General features: G+C 42.8%; 2 protein-coding genes across 6 annotated transcripts in view; one reads left to right on the top strand and one right to left on the bottom strand.

The window, feature by feature from the left end:
• c1h1orf198 (chromosome 1 C1orf198 homolog) overlaps positions 1 to 10,916 on the top strand; it is a 44,776-nt gene extending 33,860 nt beyond the window's left edge. The window contains exons 3-4 of the mRNA XM_072513004.1: positions 6,739 to 7,317; positions 9,165 to 10,916. Of these exons, the coding sequence (XP_072369105.1) occupies positions 6,739 to 7,317; positions 9,165 to 9,221 (636 nt within the window). The 3' untranslated portion in view covers positions 9,222 to 10,916. The remainder of the gene's footprint in view (positions 1 to 6,738; positions 7,318 to 9,164) is intronic.
• Positions 10,917 to 13,469: 2,553 nt separating this feature from the next.
• ttc13 (tetratricopeptide repeat domain 13) overlaps positions 13,470 to 24,361 on the bottom strand; it is a 95,338-nt gene continuing 84,446 nt past the window's right edge. For 3 of the 5 annotated variants that reach the window (XM_072512997.1, XM_072512985.1, XM_072512991.1), the window contains 2 exons: positions 18,324 to 18,403; positions 13,470 to 14,967 (listed from right to left, as the gene is read on the bottom strand). In XM_072512997.1, the coding sequence (XP_072369098.1) occupies positions 14,853 to 14,967; positions 18,324 to 18,403 (195 nt within the window). In that variant the 3' untranslated portion in view covers positions 13,470 to 14,852. Of the gene's footprint in view, positions 14,968 to 18,323; positions 18,404 to 21,939; positions 22,055 to 22,313; positions 22,411 to 24,361 lie in introns of those variants that run through there. The other 2 variants (XR_011948516.1, XR_011948510.1) reach the window with 2 other exon arrangements.

Raw genomic sequence — 24,361 nt, 5'->3', positions numbered from 1 at the left:
AGCGAGGGAAATAGGGGGAGTCAAAGATGGAAGGGGAGCCACGGTTCGGAGTGCGACGAAAATAAACGAGGTATTCAAGGCCTTTTATGAAGAGCTGTACAGATCCCAGCCCCCAGCGGGGGAAGAGGGGATGAGACGATTCCTAGATCAGCTGAGATTCCCGAGGGTGGAAGAGCAAGAGGTGGATGGTTTGGGGGCACCAATTGGGTTGGAGGAGCTGAGCAAGGGTTTGGGGAGCATGCAGGCGGGGAAGGCCCCGGGACCGGATGGATTCCCGGTGGAGTTCTGCAGGAAGTACGCAGACCTGTTGGCCCCGCTACTGGTGAGGACCTTTAATGAGGCAAGAGAGGAGGGGACCCTGCCCCCGACAATGTCAGAAGCGACAATTTCTTTGATCCTAAAGCGGGACAAGGACCCACTGCAATGTGGATCGTACAGGCCAATCTCGCTCCTCAATGTGGATGCAAAGTTGCTGGCAAAAGTGTTGGCCACGAGGATCGAGGACTGTGTCCCGGGGGTAATCCACGAGGACCAGACAGGATTTGTAAATAGCAGGCAACTAAACACCAATGTGCGGCGGCTCTTAAACGTGATAATGATGCCATCGGAGGAGGGAGAGGCGGAGATAGTGGCAGCTATGGACGCGGAGAAGGCATTTGACCGAGTAGAGTGGGAGTACCTCTGGGAGGTGCTGCGTAGGTTTGGGTTTGGGGTAGGGTTTATCAATTGGGTTAAGCTCCTTTACAGAGCCCCGTTGGCGAGTGTAGTGACAAATCGGCGGAGGTCGGAGTACTTTCGACTGTACCGAGGGACAAGGCAGGGGTGCCCCCTGTCCCCCCTGTTGTTCGCATTGGCGATCGAACCATTGGCCATGTCATTGAGGGAGTCTAATAAATGGAGGGGGGTGGTCCAAGGGGGATAAGAGCATCGGCTGTCGCTATATGCGGATGACCTGTTGCTGTACGTGGCGGATCCAATGGAGGGGATGGTGGAGGTCATGCAGACTCTAAGGGAGTTTGGGGCGTTTTCGGGCTATAAGCTCAATGTAGGGAAGAGTGAGCTCTTTGTATTACAGGCGGGGGACCAAGAAAGAGGGATAGGGGACCTACCGCTGAGGAGGGCGGAGGGGAGCTTTCGGTATCTGGGGATCCAGATAGCCAGGAGTTGGGGGACCCTATACAAACTGAATCTGACGAGGTTGGTGGAGTAAATGGAGGAGGATTTCAAAAGATGGGACATGTTACCGCTCTCGCTGGCGGGTAGAGTGCAGTCGGTCAAAATGGTGGTCCTTCCAAGGTTTCTGTTTGTGTTTCAGTGCCTTCCCATCGTGATCACTAAGGCCTTTTTTAAGAGAGTAGGCAGGAGTATTATTGGGTTTGTGTGGGCGAATAAGAGCCCGAGAGTAAGGAGAGGATTCCTGGAACGCAGTAGGGACCGAGGAGGGTTGGCGCTACCAAACCTGGGGAGCTACTACTGGGCAGCAAATGTGGCGATGATCCACAAGTGGGTTATGGAGGGAGAGGGGGCGGCATGGAAGAGGATGGAGATGGCGTCCTGTAAAGGAACGAGCCTGGGGGCATTGGTGCCGGCACCTCTGCCGCTCTCGCCGACAAAGTATACCGCGAGCCCGGTGGTGGCAGCAACGCCAAGGATCTGGGGCCAGTGGAGACGGCACCGGGGTGCAATGGGAGCATCGGTGTGGTCCCCGATCAGGGGTAACCACCGGTTTGTCCCGGGGAAGATGAACGGGGGGTTCCAGAGCTGGCATCGGGCGGGGATCGGAAGAATGGGGGACCTGTTCATCGACGGGACGTTTGCGAGCCTAGGGGCACTGGAGGAGAAGTTCGAGTTACCCCCGGGAAATGCCTTTCGATATATGCAGGTGAGGGCTTTTGTGAGGCGACAGGTCAGGGAATTCCCGTTGCTCCCGGCACAAGAAATTCAAGACAGGGTGATCTCGGGTGTATGGGTCGGGGAGGGCAAGGTGTCGGAAATACACCAGGAGTTGAAAGAAGAGTTGAAGGGTAAATGGGAGGAGGAGCTAGGGGAGGAGATCGAGGAAGGTCTGTGGGCTGATGCCCTAGGTAGGGTTAATTCCTCCTCCTCGCGTGCCAGGCTCAGCCTGATACAATTTAAGGTGGTCCACAGAGCGCACTTGACGGGGGCGAGGTTGAGTAGGTTCTTTGGGGTAGAGGACAGGTGTGGAAGGTGCCCAGGGAGCCCGGCGAACCATGTCCATATGTTTTGGTCATGCCCGGCACTGGAGGGGTTCTGGAGAGGAGTGGCGGGGGCAATATCTCAGGTGGTAAAAGTCCGGGTCAAGCCAAGCTGGGGGCTAGCAATATTTGGAGTAGTGGACGAACCGGGAGTGCAGGAGGCAAAAGAGGCCGGCATTCTGGCCTTTGCGTCCCGAGTAGCCCGGCGAAGGATCTTGCTAATGTGGAAGGAGGCGAAGCCCCCCAGCCTGGATAAATGATATAGCTGGGTTCATAAAGTTGGAGAGGATTAAGTTCGCCTTGAGAGGGTCTGCGCAGGGGTTCTACAGGCGGTGGCAACCGTTCCTAGATTATCTCGCGGAGCGTTAGAGGAAGGTCGGTCAGCAGCTGCAGCAGCCTTTGGGGGGGGGGGGGGGGCTGCCTGGGAGGGTGGATGAGCAAGAGATAACATGAAGGGTTGGGGAAACTGGCACGTACGGGTGAGGGCCAGTGTACAAAGCTGTGTAAATATATCATTTTGCCATGTATATATCTTGCTCTGCGTGATTTCTCGTTTTTTTTGTTTTTTTTTGTTGGGGGGGGGGGGGGGGGGGTTATTGTTTGTAAGGGAGAAAAATTGTGTTAAAAAACTTTAATAAATATATTTTTTTAAAAAAGAAAACCGCTTTGCCAAGGGTATTTCTGATGAGGGGCGGCACAGTGGTTGGCACTGCTACCTCCACGCTGGGGACCCGTGTTCAATTCCAGCCTTGGGTGATTGTGTCGAGTTTGCACTTCTCCCGTGTCTGTGGGTTTCCTCCAGGTGTACCGGTTTCTTCCCACAGTTCAAAGATGTGCAGGTTAGGTGGATTGGCCATGCTAAATTGCCTCTTTAGTGTCAAAAAGGTTAGATGAGGTTACTGGGGTGGGGGCATTGGCCTAGGTGGAGTGCTCTTTCGGAGGGTAGGTGCAGACGCAATGGGCTAAATGCACTGCAGGGATTCTCTTCTATGATCGGAGAAAGGTCACCAAGGGAAATATAGAAATGTGCTCATTTTGTATTACAAAAACATACCTGTATCCGAAGAAAGTCATGGTGTCATGGATTCTGGAACTAGTAGGACGGACTTTGGATAGGAGACAGAAATGTAGTGGTAATGTCACACGATTGATCATCCATAGGCCCAGGCTAATGTCCTGGAGACAAAAGGGTCAAATCCCACATGGCAGCTTTGAAATTTAAATTCAATTATTTATGAAAATTTGGAAGACAAATCTAGAATTGGTAAAGGTTTACTATCATTGCTCGTCATAAAAACCCAATTGGGGTCATTGTTATTTGTGTTGTTATAATATTGTGTAAAGGATGTACTGAGTTGGTTGACCAAAAATTTTCAATAAAATTTTTAATAAAAAAAAAATTAAAACCCAATTGATTCACTAATGTCCTTCAGGGAAGACAATCTGCTGACCATACCTGGTCTGACCTACATGTTACTCATGATACAGCAATGTGGTTGACTCCTAACTGCCCTGAAAAGGCTGAGCAAGTCACTCAAATCCAGACAGACCACCTGGCATGATTTGGGCACTCAAAACTACAATGGCCTACCCAACCCTGCAAGGACCTCCTTGCTAACAGCTGGAAGCTTGTGCCAAAAATGGGAAAACGAGCCACAGTCTAGTTAAGCAACAGCCATACTCAAAGAATCAAACTTTACTGGCAATGTCCCAGATAGTGCCAGTCATCCCTGGGCATGTCCTGTCCCACTGGCAGGACAGATGCAACCGAGGCAGTGGCACAGTGTTATACAGTTAGGAAGAAGTTGGCTTGTGAGTTCTCAACTTTGACTCTGAACTCCATGAAGTTTCATGGCATCAAGTCAAGTCAAACACGGACAAGGAAACCTACTGATTACAACAGACTGCCCTCACTCTGTTGTTAAATCTGTGCTCCTTCGTGTTGAACACCACTTCTGAGGGTGGCAAAAAGACCACTTACTCCACAGTGGGAATTTCAGTGTCCATAACCAAAAGTGGCTTGGTAGCACCACTACTGACTGAGCTAACTGAGTCCTGAAGGATAAATCTGCCAGACTGGGCCTTTCACCAACCTATTTTACAGCTACAACGTGGCATCTACCTAACAATGTGGAAAATTGCTGAGATAGGCCCTGACCACAATACGGACAAATCTGATCTGGCCACTTACTGCTCCTTCAGTCTATGTTCAGTCATTATCAGCAATGTGATGGAAGGTGTTGTCAACGCTGCTATTAGATGACAACACAGCAATAACCTGCTCCCTGATGCACAGTTTGGGTCCCCTCAGGGTCATTACAGCCTTAATCCAAACATGAACAAAAAAAGTGAACTCCTGGGAAGGTGAGAGTGACTACCCTTGACATCAAGACAGCATTTCAACAAGTGTGACATCTCGGAGCTGAAGGAAAACTGAAGTCATTGGGAATCGAGGTGGTGGGGAGAGAATTCTCCATTGTTGGGAGTCCTACCTAACAAAGATGGCTGTGTTGGAGGTCAATCATCTCAGCCCCAGGACATCGCTGTAAAAGTTAGAAGAATCAAATAATTCCTACAGTGTAAAAGGAGGCCATTCGGCCCATTTGAGGCTGCAACGACCCACTGAAATAGCACCCTACCTAGGCCTGTAACCTCACCTCACCTACACGGACACCATGGGGCAATTTAGCATGGCCAATCCACCTAACCCGCACATGTTTGGACTGTGGGAGGAAACTGAAGCACCTGAAGGAAGACACTGGGAGAATGTACAAACTCCACAAGCATAGTCACCAACGGTCTGAATCGGACCCCGTCCCTGGTGCTGTGAGGCAGCAATGCTTGCCACCATGCTGCCGTTCCTTAGGGTAATATCGTAGTCCAAACAGTCTTCAGCTGCTTCGTCAATGGCCTGCCCTCCATCCTAAGATCATAAGTGGGGATGGTTATTACAATGTTCGGCATTTACGACACGGCTACTGATACAGTCCATGTCTATTTGAAACAAAGCCTGGACAACATTCAGGCTTGGACTGATAAGTGGCGAGTAACACAAGTGCCAGGCAATGACTATCTCCAGCAAGAAACAATCTCATGATATTCAGTGCCATTACCAATGCTGAATCCCTCACTATCTACATCCTGGGAGTTAACATTGACCAGAAACGGAACCAGCCATATAGATACTGTGTGGCAACAAGAGCAGATAAGAGGCTGGGAATTCAGAGGCAAGTAAATCACCTCCTTACTCCCCAAAGTCTGTTCCTCATTGGTAAGGCACATGTTGGGAGTGTGATGGAATACACTCTGCTTATCTGGATGAGTGCAGCTCCAACAACACTCAAAGTATGACACTGTTCAGAACAAAGCAGTCTGCTTTATCACCCCATTGACCAATTGAAACATTTGCGCACCACCAGCACAAACTCTGGCAGCAGTGTGTACTAATTACAAGGTGCACTGCAGCAACTCAATGTTCCTTCGATACCACCTTCCAAACCCAAGATCTCACCACCTAGAAGCATAACCTCACCTGCAAGCTCTCCTCCAAGTAACATACCAGAGTGACTTCGAACTATATCGCTGTTCCTTCACTATCCCTGGATCAAAACCATGGGATTCCCTTCCTCTCAATACAGCGGGAGTACCTGCATCAGATGGACTGCAGTAGTTCATGAAGGTAGCTCACCACTTTAAAGGACCATTAGGGATGGGCAAATGCTGGCCTCGCCAGTGACACCCACGTCACATAAAAGGATAAAAAACATCAGGCGCTATGTTCTGTAATTATTTTTGGTGGACCCATTGAAACCTTCCATGGATCCCTCAGAACCCCGGAGGTAAATTGCATAAACCTGTCGGGCAGAGGGAGCTCATTCTGTAACTCTTGTGTTACTAACTTCAATTTATTTTGAGATTGAGTTCAATCGAATTTGGTTTCAAGTGTATATGATTATTTGAAATGAACTTACTGCAGTTTACAAATACGTTCCATCTTTCATCATTGTGGTTGTGCTTTTATTATTGTATTCGAAAGATTTACACAAAGATAATAATGGGGAGAGTACTTTAATTCTAAGAAATTCTCCATTGTAAAGAAAATTAATATACTTACCAGAATGTTAACAATTGTTTGGGCAATCCTTGAATCTTGCCATTTTCCCTGCTGGATCACTGGTGAACTATCAGAGAAGCATCCCTTGTATCTCAAATTGGCTGCATAGAAAACAAAAATGACGTTGAGGCTTTGAATTTGAGACCTGAGACACAACCTGGGAAAACACACTCTAAAGGCTCAGAATGCAGAGTACCTAGCCAATAGCATGTTTCCTGTGGACTGGACATCAAGAATGTTTTTCAGTTCATCAATGGTCACAACTCCGATTTTGTTCCATGCAGCAACTACAGAAAAATCTCTAAAACATTCTTATGAATATACTTATCTCTAACTTTAAACAAAAGATATTTTACATTGGACTCTCCTTTTCCTTTTATACAAGTTTGAATAATTTATATATTACAGAGTCAGATGGAATTCAACTTTGCCTCCACGGCTGCTTCTGAACAAAGTGAACAACGCCAACCAGTCAAGGCAAGCCAAGCAAATCACCAACCTAAAACATCCCAGGGAGGGCAGCCAATCAAACCATTGCAGAATGGAAAGACACCAAGCCTAGATGGTCTTGCTCAAGTCAGAAAAGAGGAGTCGTCATCCTTTTGGAAACTGAGTACTGAAAGATCCAGGCTGGAGCGCGAACAGTCTGATTACCAATGCGTAACCCCAAGTCAGATCAAGTCAATGGAGAAAGGGGAAAAACCACTTCCCTCCTACATGAGGCAAGAATCACTGCCAAAGGAGAAGGATGAAAATAAATCTGAGAAACCTTGGATGAAGAAGCAGGAGCGAATAATCAACACCAATGTTTCATCTGTGTTTATTGATTTGGACAGGCCTCGAACAAGCCAGCCTTCAGTCGGTGTACTTGATGATTTCACTCGTGGCCATTCTGAGAAATCTCCAGATACAAAAACTGTTTCAAAAGAATCTGAAGATGAAGAGCGCGATGACTCCTGTGCATCTGATGCACCATTTTTCTCACAGGTAAAGTTTAATGTGAATATATATAACACTGAGTTTTTAATGAATGTTATCGGTGGAGAATGTCAGATTGAATATTAATGTTTTGTCATTTTAAGTAACTGAAAATGATGTAATATTGCAATGTAAACCCCAGTTCAGATATTAAATGAGAGAATGTAACTGTAAAGAGATAGGGGTCTCTGCTTGAATCACACTTTCATCAATCAGGGAAAAATAATGTCCATAAAAGGATAAAAATATTGACAAACTCTTAAAGGGAAAATATGTAAAATATATACAGATAGAAAAGCAATCTTTGAACGGCCGTGACAGATATACGTTTAGGAAAAATCGTAATTTTTTTTTTAAACATTGCATTGAATTTAAAATCTTTGTTGTCTTCGGAACCCACCAGGCACGAGACACACCCTCTCTTTAGTCTTGTACAACCTTAAATCCCTTCTTGAAATCTTCAGTCCTCTTAATTTTTTATGCGCTGCTCAGCTCTCTTTATTGTGCTGGCCCCCTGTTTTTTTTATGTTCTCTAAGTCTTGCGCAATGACTACCTCCAGAAATGCTTTGGAGACGTCTGTCCCAATATTGATTTGCAGCTTGGGAAACATTTGCTATCTTATTTAAAGCACTGCTTTGTGGAATATTTCAATCTATTTTACTTCTGTTTTAATGCCCTTTCTCTGAGGGTCAGACTCCTTTCCAGTACTTGTACCTTATCTCCAGCCTTGGAATGAGAATATTTCAATTACGGACTGTAAATAGACAAGAGGGCCAGAGTAAACTGCACAGTCTGATCAATAGTGCAACTTGAAATATTTTTATCACTCCTAACTATTTTAAGACAATTATACATAGATTTTGAAGTCACAGGGTGGCAAAGTGGTTAGCACTACTGCCTCACAGCGCCAGGGACCTGGGTTCAATTCCAGCCTTGGGTGACTGTCTGTGTAGAGCTTGCAAGTTCTCCCCATGTCTGCGTGGGTTTCCTTCCACAGTCCAAAGATGTGTGTTAGGTGGATTGGCTATGCTACATTTCCCTACGTGTCCAAAGATAGAATCCCTTCAGTTCAGAAGGAGGCCACGAGGCCCAGCGAGTCTGCAGTGGCCCTCCCCCAATCCCTGTAACCCCACCCAACTGTTGGACACTAAGGGGCAATTAATCATGGCCAATCCACCTAAAGTACACATCTTTGGACTGTGGGAGGGAACTGGAGCACCCTTAGGAAACCCACATAGACACTAGGAGAACATGTAATCTCCACAGTCACCCAAGGCCGGAATTGAACCCGGGTTACTGGTGCTGCGAGGCAGCAGGGATAACCACTGAGTCACCATGCCGCCCTAAAGATGTGCAGATTAGTTAGGGTTATGGATATCGGGTGGGGGAATGGGCCTAGGTAGGGTGCTCTTTCGGAAGGTTGATGCAGCCTTTTTTTTTTAAAAAAGAAGTTTAGATGACCAATTATTTCTTTTTCCAATTAAGGAGTAATTTAGCGTGACCAATCCACCTAACCTGCACATCTTTGGGTTGTGAGGGTTAAACCCATGCAGACACGGGGAGAATGTTCAAACTCCACACGGACAGTGACTCAGGGCCGGCATTCGAACCCGGGTCCTCAGCGCCGTAGTCCCAGTGCTAACCACTGCGCCATATGCTGCCCTGGTTGATGCAGACTTGATGGGCTGAATGGCCTCCTGCACAGTAGGGATTCTATTCTATGGAGATGGTTGAAAGATCATTAAGTTCATTTAGATGTCCAAAAACAATGTTTATGAATGGTGTTTGTGCATGTATGGGAAGGGTGATGACCACAAAGTCAGAACTGTAATAACTTTTCTTTTCCCTTTTACAGATTAATACAAGTAATTCTATTCTAAAGACTGGATTTGATTTCCTGGATAATTGGTAATTCCTCCTTCCTTCAACTCATCACCAAAACCCACCTTTTTGGCCAATGGTTATGAAAGTAACACTTCATTCAAAGTTCTGGAGCAGAGGTGGATGAAAGTGAAAATATTACTCAACTGACTCTTCAGCAGTCATCCTTCCAGTCAACCAATTAAGATAATACTACAGATTTGTATGTTGTTGCACTTGCACTATGTATGATATTTGAATTTTCTTTCTATACATAGAAAATTAATCCCTTGAAGAATGATAATTCACGAGTAGGTGGACATTGAATTGAGTTAATTTACCCGTTAAAATACTCAGCAGTGAGATTCAGTTGTAAATTTCAAATCAGGATTCCTGCTTTTGTTCATCATTCCACGGACAATATTGGTTGTCTTAATCAATATTTGACGAATGGTAACTTTATTAAAGAATCTAATCTAATCAGCAGAAGGAAAGTAAATTTATCATGTTGAGACTTTCCAGGGTGGTACAGTGGTTAGCACTGCAGTCTACGACATTGAGGACCTGGGTTTGAATCCTGGCCTTGGGTCACTGTCTGTGTGGCGTTTTCACCCCACAACCCAAAGATGTGCAAGGTAGGTGGATTGGCCATGCTAAATTGCCCCTTAATTGGGGGGAAAAATAATTGAGTACTCTAAATTTTTTTTTAAATATGCAAGTCCAGGCAAGTGTCTATCCAGTAAAATTGCTAGCTTCCAAATTGATGAATCAGGTTGTAACAGTTGAGTTTTTATATTTATGCCGTATTACGATTCATGTATACACACCTTGTATATAAAAGAAATCTAAATAGCAATTGTCTTCGAGGATTCCAAAGTAAGAAACAGTATCCATGGTGCTAAATTCGTTAGTTAGTGGCAAGATTCCTATACAAAGAATGACTGTTTCCAAGATCAGGTGATCAGAACTACATTTTAATACCAAATTTGTTGTAAAAAGTGGAATAGCTCCACTTGTATTGATTATCAGCTACAATAGTGACATTTTACAGTCACCAGCATTCCTTATGATTGTGAAAAGATAAGAGTCTGCTTTCCAGTCCAGTTTAAATGAGTGAATTCGTAAATTGAAAATTACTTCATAACAGTAAGATAGGTTCATTGCTTAAAATACCCCATGGATTACAGAAAGTAACATTCCAAGGTTTTGCATTTAAAATGGATAAGTCTAATCCTTAGCATAAGAAAACATTCTTGAGTCATCTTGCTTGGGAACACATTTTAATGAATAATGCCACATTCATGTAAAAATATTACAGTAAAGCAATAAGATCCTTCAATGTTGCTTGTATTTTCTCCATCACATCTGCTAGAATTATAACTTATAGTACAGATTTAAACATATGAAATAACTAGCCACTTATTTTGTTAAATACTATGCGTATGACAACTACTAACCTCAATTATAACTAGTGATTAAGATAATTTAAAATGCGGAGGCTGTGTAAGTGTAATAAATCATACTCCCAGTCGTGAGCTTGTCGTTGCAGTTAGGTTGTAAATGCTGTAGACTAGATATGTCATGTTGCCACGCCTTGCATCAGAGGATTCTTGTCTTCCACTGGGCTTTTCTGTAATATTTGTCCATCCAATAAGCTGTGCCAACCTCTTATGTAACTCTGAGCTGGCTTAATGTTTTTACTGACGTGAATTTATGTATGCTGCAGATAAATATTTGAAATACTGAACATGATTATCTTGCGATTTATTCTCATGAATTGAATTCATTTTCAACTCTGCACTCTACCCCCGACTGCCGGTATAGGCCTGCTGCACCCTGCCTAGAGCAACAAGCAAGCTTTGCCATTTTGCCATCAAAGTTGCTGGGGAATCGCTCATGGGGTACACTTGTAAAAGTTTGCCGAGGTTTTTTCTTTTCCAAATTGGAACTAATTTCAATGAAAATGTCAAAACAATAAACAAATTTTAGAGATTACACTGTCCACAAATAGAAAGCAAAACACTGTGGCAACTCTGAATCAAAATGACTGACAGGATCTATGGAGAGACATTTAGGATCGATGCCAGACCTGAGTATTTCCATGCTTTGTTTCAATTGACTTATTAATTATTCAGCTAAGAGTGGCAGATGAAGTACAATGCTGGTAAATGTGAGGCCATCCATTTTGGTAGGAATAACAGCAAAATGGAGTATTATTTAAATTGTACAAAATTGCAGCATGCTGCTGTGCGTGAATTACAAAATGCCGCAGGTAATTAAGGCAGCAAATCAAATTTTGGCCTTTATTGCTAGAGGGATGGAGTTTAAAAACAGGGAGGTAATGTTGCAGCTGTATAGGGTGCAGGTGAGGCCACACCTGAAGTACTGTGCACCGTTTTGGTCTCCTTACTTGAGAAAGGATGTACTCTGGAGGGAGTGCAGAGGAGATTCACTAGGTTGATACCGGAGTTGAGAGAATTGGTTTATGAGGAGAGACTGAGTGAACTGGACTATAGTCATTGGAATTTAGAAGAATGAGGGATGATCTTCTAGAAACATACAAGATAAAAGCAGTTAGATGAAACTAGAACTAGAGGGCATAGCCTCAAAATAAGGGGGAGAAGATTTAGGACTGAGTTGAGGAGAAACTTCACCCAAAGGGTTGGGAATCGCTGGAATTCCCTGCCCAGTGAAGCAGTTGAGGCTACCTCGTTGAATGTTTTGAAAACAAAGACAGATTTTTGAACGGTAAAGGGATTAAGGGTTATGGTGAGCAGGCGGGTAAGTGAAGCTGAATCCACAAAAAAGTCAATCTTATTGAATGGAGGAGCAGGCGCGAGGGGCCAGATGGCCTACTCCTGCTCGTTATGTTCTTATTAGGTGGAAAAGACCAGCTTCACAGAATTTAATCAACTATGAAGAACGGCCTCCATCCAAATTAGCCAATGCTAATCTTGTGCCTCAGCCAATTTTGAAAAATAGCTGTGCCATATCTTAGCTGATGTTTTCCTTTTTCTCATTATAGTGAAGATGACAGAGTCAAGTGCTAATACTTCACATAATTCCACCAACCAGCAACACAGCCTTTGTTACACTTGAAGTGGGTAGCACAGTGATTAGCACAGTTGCTTCACAGCTCCAGGGTCCCAGGTTCGATGCCCGGTTTGGGTCACTGTCTGTGCGGAACCTGCACGTTCTCCCCGTGCACCTCCGGGTGCTCCAGTTTCCTCCCACAGTGTGGGGGTTAGGTGGATTGGTCATTCTAAATTGCCCTTAGTGTCCAAAAATGTTAGGTGGGGTTACTGGGATAGGGTGAAGGGGTGAACTTAAGTAAGGTGCTCTTTCCAAGAGCCGGTGCAGACTCGATGGGCCGAATGGCCTCTGTCTGCACTGTAACTTCTATGAAGACAGGAGTGGGCGGCAGCAGCCTTCCTGAAATCTTGAACAAGGCTAATGCCTTTCAAAAACTGGAGGGTACCATACTGTACATGCAAACCTTTTCCCACTTTGCTATAGGACTCACTTCCTTTGGCACCTTTAGCATGGCAGCACCTATGCAAACTTGGAGCCTTAATTTAGAGTTTCTTATCAAAGCTGTCTCAAAAGGCACAAAGTAAGCTTCACCTCTTTGCCAGTCTTCTCCCATTATCAATAGGTTGCCGATAGTTCAGAGGAATGCTTTGATGTCCAGTATATTATCTAGGAACGGTCAGGAATTCAATGTGGCATTCTTTTGCTTAACACCAAAGCATTAGAAATTACACTGCCTTCAATCAGAAACCTTTCTTGGTCTTGTCAATGAACAATGTCGAATCTATGCTTAACCTACCTTTCTCCACTATAAAGGACCCTGAAAATGGCTCTTTATCGTGCCACTCAAAGTGGTCCTTTAATGACAATGCAAAGGCCATCTGCCGGATTAGTATTCAGCTTGAAATCTGACAAGATTGACAAAGATGATAGGATAAATAAGTTGAGAAATACAAGATATTCAAATTCTAGAGATGACACACCTTCCTGCTAGGGAGTAATCAGATCACTTTCCCATACAGGGAGCATCTCCACCACTACTTTAATAGATGTAATGTTTTGCAAGGGGTCCTTCATCACAAGATGACAAACAAAATATTTTGCAAGAAGCATGTTAACAGGTGAGCTGTAATAGAAATATGAAATCTTACTCCGTTCTCTCCTCTCTCCACGCACCGATGGAAATTGTATTTGATCTTAAGTGACTACATTTGGCAAACTGCAACCAGCCACCACTCCCATAGCTTTATTTGAGAATATATAAGGCAACTTGAGATTGATCAGCATCTTTAATATAGACAAAATTCATTTCCGTTACAAAATGTATTATGAACATGAATTTTAAGTAAACAAAACATACAAAATGCCACTGAAAGTTCTACTATAATGTAGAAGAAAAGCGTGTTTGTAATTAGACGTTTCTGCAAAACAGTTTAAGAAAATATAGTGCAAATTTAAAACTGAATCTCAGTGGAATTGTGAATAGAACCAAACAAAGTTGAGTCAATGGAAGCTAAGATGTTCTGAAACATGTTCACTTGACTCCATGGGGTAAATACAGTTCTCCTTAAGCAATTAATTTGTGGCAAAAATCAAAAACTGTTCAGTTAATCAAATCCGTGACAACCAATCTGGCTTTCCAGTAAAATAAATTATTTTTGGTTTAAAAACTACACAGGGGTAGAAGCTCCAGATCTTCTAACAATTACTTAGCTGTACACTTCCCAGAGTGCAATAGCATCACTCCTTACTCATGTGAACATGTTCCAGTTCCCATTAACAAACTGCAAGCAGAAATATGTGTTAACGCCCACAGGTGTGCGTAAATTTTGAAATATCAAAAAGAGGCAAGGGACATTATAGCTAGATGGATGTGCTATAAAGATTAGCTTCTGTTGGTTTCTGTGTATCTCATAACCAGGCGAAAGATTACGTTTTTGTGACCCAAATTTAATTTTGAGTTTATGGCAATGGCAGTGAATTGCTTTCAGATTAGTAAACCCCATTGCAGTGACAACGTTGAATCTCTGCAAGGTTTCTTACACAGCTCTTGGTGCCTCTATTTTTCCAAACTGCTTTAGTTCGTGAGGTTCTAAAGTGGATAAATTCATACTAATTCAAGTCACAGATCTAACTCATGATGGTCTGAAGAAAATCCACCCAAAAATACAGTGAATCAAAACCTGACAAGCTCCAATAAAATGCAGCAGCTTCTGTAATCCACAGGTGTTACTGGGAACTCTTTTATGATGAACAATCAGAGTCTGAAAAGCTACTTGTAGAAAACACAACATTTAACATCCCTGCAGTATTGATGCAGGAATTAGTTAACCAATATGCATGTTTGTAAAGACCTGATTTGAAGTAAATTGCTGTCAGCATTTTGATCACTGTCAGGTAGTTGTCTGTTTATAAATTATCAACCCGTTCTTCAAGTACAGTACCTCCTAATCCAAAATAAACAATACCCATTCTTTTTTCATGAACAAATCCAATGAAGAGGTTAAAGTTCTTTTCTTCCAAATATTAAATTAAACAATATCAAAAAGTACCAAAAATCAAAAGGACCCAAATTCCTTTACATCTTTTTTATTATAAAAATAACCTAATATTAAGCAAAGAAAGCTGTACTTTGTTCAGTCTTCAGGAGCTCCTATGAGTTTTTGGGACAATGAGAAGAGGAGTCTGTATTAAGTACTTCTAGCATTGTTCTTTTTGTTGGAAAAGTCTCCAATACAGCTGGAAGACTGGAGTACGATGCTGGTAGGCTAGGGTTGAAATAAATTACAATATTATACACTAGATCAGTCAATTCATAATTTTTTTCTAAAATGTTTCAAAATTTAGAATATCACTTTTTACTAAAATGCCAGTACCACTCGATCATAAACCTAATAATAATAATCTTTATTATAGTCACAAGTCGGCTTACATTAACACTGCAATGAAGTTACTGTGAAAAGCCCCTAGTCGCCACACACTGGCACCTGTTCAGGTACAATGAGGGAGATTTCAGAATGTCCAATTCATCTAACAAGCACGTCTTTCAGGACTTGTGGGAGGAAACCGGAGCGCCCAGAGGGAACCCATGCAGACACAAGGAGAACGTGCAGACTCCACACAGACAGTGACCCAAGCCGGGAATCAAACCTGGGACCCTGGCACTTTGAAGCAACAGTGCTAACTACTGTGCCGCCCACTAAAGTCTTAAACGGTTATGGCAGACAACTATAGCCATCCACCACCAGATCTGACTAAAGCACACTTGAGTCCAGCCCCTCTGCTAAAACGGCTCATTATTCCAGGATCATCCTGGAATGTAATGCTAACCCCCAGCTTCTTTTCTCCACTACAGACCATCTTAAACCCCTCTCCCTATCATCCAACAATAAGTGTCAGGAGCTCACAGACTTATTTATCACAAAGGTAACAACTGTCCCATCAGCTGCCTCTTCCATATCCCTCTCTTCCACTTGCCTACCAGGCCAAGCTTCCTCTGGCCTAGTTCTAGTTTCTCTGCTATCTTCCCTCATGCCCTCTCTGGGTTCATTTTCATGAGGCCCACCTCCAGTCCCCTTAATCGTATTCCCACAAAACCTGTGATACAACTTCCCCATCTAATCCCAACATTAGGCGCAATTGTAAAAAGCTCTGTCCAGTCAGGAGTTGATCCTCCCCTTGAGATTTGCGATCATTGCCCTCCAAAATGTCAACCCTTCACCCCACTGTACTTGGAAACTGCTGTCCCATTTCCAACCTTCCATTGCTCTCCAAAGTCACCTTCCAAATCTATGTCCATCTTTCCCCCAACTCCCATGTTTAAATCCATCCAATCAGGTTTCCACCCTGCCGCAACATTCAAGCAGCTTTTATTAAAGCCACACATGGGGTGGCGCAGTGATTAGCACTGCTGCCTCATGGCTCGGAGGACCTGGGTTCGATCCCGGCCCCGGGTCACTGTCCATATGGAGTTTGCACATTCTCCCGTGTCTGCGTGGGTCTCACCCCCACAACTCAGGGTAGGTGAATTGGCCATATCTTTTTATTAAAACAGTAAAAAATATATACAAGGCCAAACATAGAACATTACAGCGCAGTACAGGCCCTTCGGCCCTCGATGTTGCGCCGACCTGTGAAACCACTCTAAAGCCCATCTACACTATTCCCTTATTGTCCATATGTCTGTCCAATGACCATTTGAATGTCCTTAGTGTTGGCGATTCCACGACTGTTGCAGGCAGAGCATTCCACGCTCTGAATAAAGAACCTACCTTTGGCATCTGTCTTATATCTATCTCCCCTCAATTTAAAGGTATGTACCCTCGTGCTAGACATCATCACTAATTTTGTGTTGGAGAAACAGGGTATCCTCCCCTCAGTACCAATGGGGAGGGGGTGTGGGGGGGGTGGACACTCTTGATTATTAAAACAGTTCACAACACATTTATACAAAAAACTATTAGCACAGGCACTAAACTTTGCGTTGGAGAGACCAGATACCCTCGCCTCTGTACCAACAGAAGGGAAAGGAAGGGGTGTGGTGGGGAAGGAGAGAGTCGGGGTGTTGGTGGAGCAGGGCCCAATAGGACACAGTCTGAACTATCTACAGAGGCAGAAGAACAAAAGAACGTTCAATTATGATGTGCCAGATTCCAGGAGTCCCCCATGGGGGTGAGGGGCGACAGTGTCAGGCACGAGTGAGCCCTGAACCCACTGCAGAGAGCCTCATATGCACCCTCCGCTCCCGACACTGGGCAGCTGACAACCTTCATGCTAAACTGTCCCTTAATTGGAAGAAAATAATTAGGTACTCTAAATTTATATTAAAAAAATAAAGCCACACAACATCCTGTGACTGACAAAGGTAAACTCTTCCTCTTCATCATTCTTTAATTGTCTGCAGCCTTTGACACGGTAATCATATCATCCTCCTCCCAAAATGCCATCACCTGGCTCCATTTTTATCTATCTAATTATAGCCAGAGAATCACTTTACCTCTGGTGTTGCTCAATGATCTATCCTTGGGCTCATCTATTTTTTAAATCTACATGCTGCACCTCCTTGTCATCATCCAAAAACATGGCATCAAATTTTCACATTAACACTGATGACATCCACCTCTATCTCAACTCTACTGTGTTAAACTACCAAACTACATACCTGACATCCAATGCTGGATGAGAAGTGCACTCAATTATATATTGGGAAGACTGAAGCCATAATTTTCAATCCCTGCTCTAAGCTCCCATTTCCTAGCTACTAACTCCAAGCATTTCCCTCCAGAATTTCCCGCCCATACCTCTCCATCTCCTTAAACCCTATGTCTCTGACCAGTGTCATACTTTGTGTTATAAAGTTCATGTGAAGCACCTTGGAAAATCTTATTTTTATGCCCCATCTTTAATATAAGTTATAATAAACTAATCAACATTTCCATTGGTATTTGCAGTATTTAACGGTAAAAAGGTTATAATCAATTCCTTCATGCAAACAATTTTAACCAATGATCTCAACTTAGTAGTTCCCAACCCCACAGTCACAGTACATTTATATGTAAGACAGATTTGCTGTTGCTTGAGCCTCAGAATGCTAGTCTTCAATTAAATAAACTAAAATGAAACATAGTAACTGGAGCAATGTGGAACATAGTCATGTGCTACTGCTTGCAACATTCAAACATAATCCCATGGGAAAACAAATGTTAAATGAGATGGTTATTAAAGTCAACCAGCACATACAAAGCATCTTGTGAACTATAAACATACTCAAACAAAAATGCCGAGTTTAAACCTGGAATCCAAAAGCAAGCCTGTGCTACTTTAGCATCTGTCTCCTTGCTGGGTTTAGGCACATTCTTTGTTTCAATTGAATGCCATTAAGTTTGACATGAGATTTTTCCTCTCAAATGCTCATTGTTCTAGTGAGCTCAGCAAAGACCAGAAAGGGACACCTTGTTACTACACCGCACTATCAAAATGTGTTTCAATTGAGAAACTGTACAAATTTTATTATAGATCAATGGAATAAAAGGTTGCAAATGCAAATCCTGATTAATTTTCATGGAACCCTATTGTCATTAAATTCGAGACTTAGAACATTATACCTTGTACCGAAACTTCTTACCTTTTCAAATTCATCCAGCTTTTTCCTATTTTACTGAAAGCCTCTGGACTTGGTGTTGTCATAGCTTCAAAATCTACTAACTGAAATGAGAAAACCATGATTAAAATTCTAATTGAAAAAGTTAGCTAACAAAGGACACATTTCAACAAATGTCAAGTTTAATACATGGGTGCCCAAAGTATGGCCAAGGGCTATACCCAGCTGCTGAAACCAAGCAATGCAACTCGTAAAGCTCAGAAAATTAAAATTTGCTTTTCTTCTGTATTCCTCACTATTTGAATTTTGTGAAATTTAGGAAAGGGCTGTTTCTTAGTGCTCATTCAAATCCTACAATAGAAATCTTCCATCTGCAGCTGGAGATAAATACATAAATGGGCACTGACTGCAAATTGATATTTGACACTCAAAGTTCCATGTTATCCACCTAATCCACGAGGTCAAAATATTAGATAAACCTGCTTCAACAAATGTATTTGATCACCTTTTCTACTTCTTAGGAAAAAAATATGTAAGCAGCAAAATATTGACCACGTCACGAGGTAAAACTAACCACAAGCTACTCAACGTTGAGGTAGCACGGGGGTGAACTGACAATTATACAGAGACGATTCATAATGCTGTGGTGTTTGATACATGGCTCACTTACAAAGCAACAATGTTGAATTATCAACTAGCCACTTTCAATAGTTTGGCTATTCAGACTCAAGTGAGGTAAAGCAAAAGAAACCTCACATCATTAGGCTTCCCAAGGCTTTTCAGATCTTCACAGGAGCAGAATAGAAACATTAAAACAAAAGTACAGTTCTCTCTCAATGTGCAAGTTGATAATTGGCACAGCATTGCGTTTTATTGAGGTCTACTGGAAAGTCGCAAGTTTAATCTTCATTCCGTGTTCAACAAGCTGGTCTCAGCTGGGGCTCTAACTGAATACAGCTGAGCATTCTGCCGTAAATGTGTGAGGAATTTGTAAGTAAAATATATATTTTGAATTGTTCAAAGTCCTGTGAAGCTTTTCAGTTATGCAGATAGAAGGTGTGCTTCAGAGTATAATGAACAACTGGAGAACTTGCAGTGAGGGACAGATGGCCTAAAAATCAGAGAAAACCACCACTATGGTATGCAAATTATGTGCTATTATGAATATTTCAAATAAAAATGTTTTTTTCTAATTTCTGTACTATTCATATGCTTCTTAGAAGTTTAATGTATTATAGTATCTACAAGTCTAAAAACAAGCAGAAGTAATTTTGATTTGGAATGTGTCTGCTTTCTGCTTTCTCATTTTACATCTGAAGTCACGTAATAAGATCCTAATCTTTCTGTGAAATGTAAACGAATATATTTAGCACATGACAGACTCCATTCCTCAAATTCTTACGCCAAAAAACGGTTGTAATAGTCAATTTTAAAATTCAGGAGTGCCACATTGAGGCGAGTTCAGCTGGACAGGATGACAAATGACTCATGAAGTCTGTATAATTGAAATGTGGGCAGAAACTCCTCAATCTGATTCCTCAGAATGTGCACTTTTTTTTCCTGCGCCCTACTTTTTCCATTCAAAGATGGATTGAGAAATCCAACTCCTTAGGGTAGAAACAGGTTTGTTAGCCTTTATATACAGAATGTATAATTATGGTTCGTTGTAATGGTTTGGGATCATTTTCAGATCCTGCCAACTAAAAATGCTTTTGTCAAAAATTTGGTGCCCAATCTTGTTTCCGCACCTGTATCTATTTTGCAATTATTCCTAATCCTTCCCATCCACTGAGGATTCAGTTCAATTTGTTCTTGCTTTTCCTCTCCTCCCTTCCCTCCAACGACTATTCCATCCATTGCCTAACCAAGGTTCCTGACCATCTTAGAATCTGCTCATTAAACCTGGTGAACAACGAAGCAAGCTGCCATCCAGATGCAAGTTATGTCAATCATTTACTGTGTCAGGTGGACAACATCTGACTGTACTGGAGCATTTGTTTCTGAGGAAGGATGGACTAGAAAAGGAGAAACGTATAGAAAAAAATGACTTGCTCTCTGTTCATTGAATGGTGCCCTGTCAGATCAATGTGTTGCATTGCTGCTGGAAAATTAATAAGGAGAAAGCAGTCTACAGATGATCATTACCACTTCACTCTCAATTGTCAGATGTGGATGCTAAATGGAGCACTATGTAAGTGAAGGTGCTCCATCTTGAGTGACGTATTTTTACTTATTTTTAACTACATCATGAGGAAAATATATATTATACACATTTGGAATTAGGTTTATGGATAAATTCACATCCGTTCTTTCCTCATAGCTAAAAAGGGCTATAGAGGAGAGACCAATATTTGACTCATTCCAATATTTAGATTGGCAAAGGTAACCTGGATGATGAGTTCATTTGGACACTTTCTTGTGTCAGCACATTTTAGCACCAACCAGACAGCAGGCTATATTAGATCTGGCAATGTGCAATAACAAATTCACTGCACTAAACATACAATTAATGATTGTATGTTAATTAACTAATGACCTCAGGGTGACCTCTTGGGTAGCAATGATCATAATATGATTGAATTTAACATTCCGTTTTGGGGAGAGGGTAGGAGATCTAAGACGAATACTTTCAATTCAAATAAGGGTAATCGTGAAGACAAAGCTGGTTAAAGTGAACTGGCAAATTAGGCTAAGGAATAGGTCAGTAGAGATGGAGCGGCAGATGAAGGAGATATTTCAGAATGCTAGCAAAAGATCCACTGCTGTGAAGAACTCCAAAGGAAGGATGCAACATCCGTGGCCAAGAAGTTAAAGACAGTATCAAATTGAAATATAATTTCACAAAGATAAGTGGCACGTCAGAAGATTGGACAGAATATAAGGAAATGCAAAGAATGACTAAAAGATTAACAAAGGGAGAAATTAAAGTACGAGAGAAAGTATAAAGCCAGAAGTATAAAAAAAGAAGTATTAAAAAAGTAAGAGTTGCTACAGGTATTTAAAGAAAAGAGTATTTTAAAAAATAATTAATTAATGGGATGAGGTTGTCACCGGCTGGGTCATCATTTATCACTCATAGCCAATTCCCTGGCCTGCTAGGTCATGTCAGAGGGCATTTTTAAAGAATTAACCACATTGCTGTGGGTCTGGAGTCACATACAGACCAGACCAAGAAAGGCAGATTTCCTTCCCTAAAAGCCAAAGTGAGCGGTGGTCCCATAGAAGTAACAACGGAAAATAAGAAAATGGTGGATGAACTGTATAGATATTTTGTGTCTATCTTCACTGCAGAGCAGAGTGGGTCGCGAGCGTGTGCCAGAGGTCACAGAATTAAGGGTTGTGGTGTTCCCGAAAGATCGAACTGCTTCTTGTTGCGCCCATCAGCCAATAACAGTATAGAGACCGAGCATCGCTCCATAATCATCAGTGCAGACACTGACCACAAAGAGGCAACAGTGAGTAGGGCAGCACACCCTGCACGTACACTTGGCGTCAAGCGTCCTGTATATATGTGCTTTCGGCTCAAATTCATTTGCAGGCAAGCTTCTTTCACTTTTGAGAAAGGCAAGAGGACTGTAGACCTTGATCGTTTCATTACAAGCAAGAGATAGCCAGAGACACAAATAGGCAGAGTACCTACTGGCCAGGATCTCACAACGGAATCTGCTGGAGACAGATCTTCAGGAGAGTCCACATCAGGTCAGAACAGTGAAGGGTTAGCTCTGTTCATAGCACCAGGGCCTCCGGTGAACAGCCTGCAAAGAAAATTAAGTCGGGAACAAAGAAGCATAAAGATGATTTCCTGAGGTATGTTTTGTTAATTGTGCCACTGCAAATCAAGATGCAAAGTTATATGCAGGGAAGTGCTGCATAGGCATCTGAAGAATAGGCATGGTGAGCTCAAGAGTAAACCTGTTTTTTTTCCCCAAAGGATGCAACGAGAACTGAATCATTAGCTGAAGTCCTTAGCAGAAATGTAACATTGAATGCAAAGCTTCTTACACCGTAGCTTACCGTGCAGCTCAAGAGAAAATGCCCAACACTGTTGCAGAGAGATTAATTTTCCCTGCAGCATTTGACATGGCTCTTATGGTCCTAGATGAGAGGTCAGCTGAAAAATGAAAATGTATCCTTATTTTTTAATTTACAATTAAAAAGAAAATTTAGAGTACTCTATTCTTTTTTTTTCCCCATTAAGGGGCAATTTTAGCGTAGCCAATTCACCGACCCTGCACATCTTTTTGGGCTGTAGGGGTGGGACCCACAGACACGGGAAGAATGTGCTAAGTCCACACAGACAGTGACGCAGGGCCGGGATCAAACCAGGTCCTCGGCGCCGTGAGGCAGCAGTGCTAACCACTGTGCTGCCCAATGGAAGTGCATCCTGATTAATGATAACAAACACCCGCTAAATTTGTGATTTTGCTCAGTATTTAGAATTAAAGCTTATTTCTCGTTTAAGTTAGCACAAGTGTTTGCAATAAAACTAAACGAAAGTACAGACATTTCAGATTGTGCAATTTTGCTAGTTTACGTTGGGTATGTTTAGTACAATGAATTTGTTGAGGATTTGCTGTGCTGCTTGACATTACCAACCAGTACGACTGGCGCACAGATCTTGGAAGCATTGAATAGTCTTGTGGTTTGAAAGTGCGGGCTCGAAGGTGTTCATTGCAGAGCAGTCACAGGTGATGGAGCAGCCAACATGACTGGGAAAAACAGCAGGGTAATAGGGAGGATTAAGGAGGGAGCTGGTCAGGACATTGTTTGGAATTATTACTTTATTCACCATGATGTGGAGGCATTGACATCGAAAGGAATCCCATTCGATCTTGAAGTGGTGTTGAAAGGAATTGTGAAAGTTGTGAATTTCATTAAGCACAACACAATCAATACCAGGCTTTGCGAGGCTCTGTGTTCCGATATGGGGGCCAGGCACACAAATTTACTGTTCCACACAGAGGTATGTTGGCTGTCATGGGGTCGGGTGGTTGGCAGAGTTTACAAACTGAGGTATGAAATCCATGCTTTCATCTGAGAAATCATCTCTTCTGGCTGATTCGTTTGGTGATGAAAGTTGGCTGCTTGGTCTCACTGAATTACCGTGCTGACGTTTTTTTCCAATTCTAAATGAACTGAAGCTCATATTGCAAGGAAAGAATTGCTTTCGGCACTGTGAAGAATTAGATGCTTTCCAAAAGTAATTGAAACTTTGACAAGTGCGAGTACAAAACCTACAACATGTTTCCCACACTGCTATGGCAGGTCGAAGAAAACAGTGTTAGTAAGGGAGCTCTGAATATACTGACAAGCCTTATTCAGTCAAATCTGGCTGCACTGAAGAACAGTTTTTGTTGCTACTTTCCAGAAGAGAACTTTCAGATTTTGAAAAAGAGGTGGGTGAAAAATCCCTTTGGTTTTGGACCCCAGAGTCTGTTAACTTACAGTTGTCTCCAAATGAAGAGTCTGGGCTGCTGTACCTGACCTGTGGCAGCACATTAAAAACAGGCTACAAGTCCATGAGGTTATCAGCATTCTGGATTAGCATCTTTTCCACCCTCACAAAGATGGGGCGGCACAGTGATGAGCATTGCTGCCTCACAGCTCCAGAGCTCAGGGTTCAATTCAGGGTGACTGTGTGGAGTTTGCACTTTCTCCCCATGTCTGCGTGGGTTTCCTCCGGGTGCTTCGGTTTCCTCCCACAGTCCAAAGATGTGCAGTTTAGGTGGATTGGCCATGGGAAATTGCCCCTTAGTGTCCAAAGATTAGGTGGGGTTACTGGGTTACTATGGAGGTATGGGCTTAAGTAGGAAGCTCTTTCAAGGGCCAGTGTAGACTCGATGGGCCGAATGGCTCCTTCTACACTGTCAATTCTATGATCCAAGAGGACGGCACAAAGGAACCAGCTGAAATCGGCACCTGTTATGTGCATTGCCCTCTCCTCCTGTGAACCTGATTAGACTGAGATCATAAGAACCAAGCAGGCTCACATTACAGGTAAGTGACCTTGGCGTGGGCCCTGAAGGTCAGACATTTGGAAAAAGTGGGACCTGGGAAAAAAG

The sequence above is a fragment of the Scyliorhinus torazame genome, chromosome 1 (genome assembly GCF_047496885.1).
Source record: "Scyliorhinus torazame isolate Kashiwa2021f chromosome 1, sScyTor2.1, whole genome shotgun sequence".
NCBI lineage: Eukaryota > Metazoa > Chordata > Chondrichthyes > Carcharhiniformes > Scyliorhinidae > Scyliorhinus > Scyliorhinus torazame.
The sequence above is the reverse complement of the archived record's forward strand: the minus strand, read 5'-3'. Positions and strand labels throughout refer to the sequence as shown.